Genomic DNA, 1424 nt, shown 5'->3' on the forward strand with positions numbered 1-1424 from the left:
AGGCTGGAGTCAGGTGTCGGTTACAGCCAGAGGAGGAGGAGAAGCCCACAGCTGGGGCTGGAACCATCTAGGTGTTGCCATGCCCAAGTAGGACGTGACACAGGGCAAGATGTGGTCCAAGGGATTGGACTGGGGTGGTTTTCCCGCCCCGAAAAGTCAGGGCAGCAGCTGGGACACGGGGCTCTCACCTGAGCCCTTTCCTGCATGGACCATCCCCGGAGGAGATCAGGAGGAGAGAGTCACCAAGGGGGGCTGGGGGAGGACTTAACCCCTCTGGTTGCTGGCTGGAGATAGCTGTTCATGGCCGGCCTCCAGTGATCGCTACTCACAGGAGAGGAAAGGGAGCTGACCCATCATCCCTACACTCCACGCTCCCAGAGGAGAAGGATGACTTTAGGGCTACTCGATGCTTTTACTCTATGCACAGAACTGCGGTTATTTGGGGCCAAGACACACCTTCAAACTTCTTAGGGACTGGTCTCCTGTGGCTGTCCCTTGTCTGGTGACAAGTCAGCACGTCCCTGGCACAAAGTGCTTGTGGCGCAGCAGGAGGAAACCACCCACGCAAACACACATGCACCATGTTGGAGGGGAGGAGGGAGCCTGCTGGGTGTCACCGCTTGGGCTCTGCGCTCCTCCCCGGGGCTACGCTTCTCACAACCTCCTCAGTTCCCTCCCTCTCCAGTCTGTGTCTCTCTGTCTGTCTGTGCACCCAGGGGGGGCCTCTCCAGCACCCAGTGGGACCTGAAGGCGCTGGGTGGTGGCTTGGTCTGCAGCCTGCCTTTGGAGAGGCGACAGGAAAAAGAGAGATCCCATCACAAATACCCCACACTGACCTGCCTGCACGCCTCTGCAGCTGATTGCCCTGCCGGGGGGGCTCAAGCACCCCTGGGTGCCCCTCAGGAAGGGAGGAGAGTGCACCCGACAGAGGTCCAGCAGCGGTTTTCAGCTGAGCAAGCCCCGTGTCAGTGTTGTCCTGCCCACAGCAAGGCAGCGAGACGGCGCGCAGGAGGCTGGGGGGGCCGACATGGCCAGTGTCATACTGGAGAGCATCTTCTTGAAGCGCTCGCAGCAGAAGAAGAAAACTTCTCCCCTCAACTTCAAGAAGCGCCTGTTCCTGTTGACGGAGAGCAAGCTGTCCTACTACGAGTATCTGGTGGTGAGTCGGCATGGCCCTGTCCCTGCCACCAGCCAGCCCAAGGATGTGGCTGGATGGGGATGGTGGTTGGCTTGAGTCTCCCCGGGTCTCCCCCTCCACAATCATTCAAACCAACCCCGCGTCTCTTGCAGCGCCGAGGCAGTAAGAAGGGCTCAGTGGACGTTGAGAAGATCACGTGCGTGGAAACTGTGGTGCCTGAAAACAACCCTCCTCCTGAGCGGCAGGGGCCCGGAGGGAGGGGCTAACGATCCCCACGTGTGGCCCC

At 60.3% G+C, this 1424-nt stretch overlaps 1 protein-coding gene across 1 annotated transcript in view; it reads left to right on the top strand.

The window, feature by feature from the left end:
- Positions 1–1027: 1027 nt before the first annotated feature.
- BTK (Bruton agammaglobulinemia tyrosine kinase) overlaps positions 1028–1424 on the top strand; it is a gene marked incomplete at its 3' end in the record, with an annotated part of 8430 nt that continues 8033 nt past the window's right edge. Inside the window, 2 exon segments of the mRNA XM_009875726.1 lie at positions 1028–1159; positions 1291–1416. Coding sequence (XP_009874028.1) covers positions 1028–1159; positions 1291–1416 — 258 coding nt within the window.

This window comes from Apaloderma vittatum, unplaced genomic scaffold (assembly GCF_000703405.1).
Source record: "Apaloderma vittatum isolate BGI_N311 unplaced genomic scaffold, ASM70340v1 scaffold31088, whole genome shotgun sequence".
NCBI classification, from domain to species: domain Eukaryota; kingdom Metazoa; phylum Chordata; class Aves; order Trogoniformes; family Trogonidae; genus Apaloderma; species Apaloderma vittatum.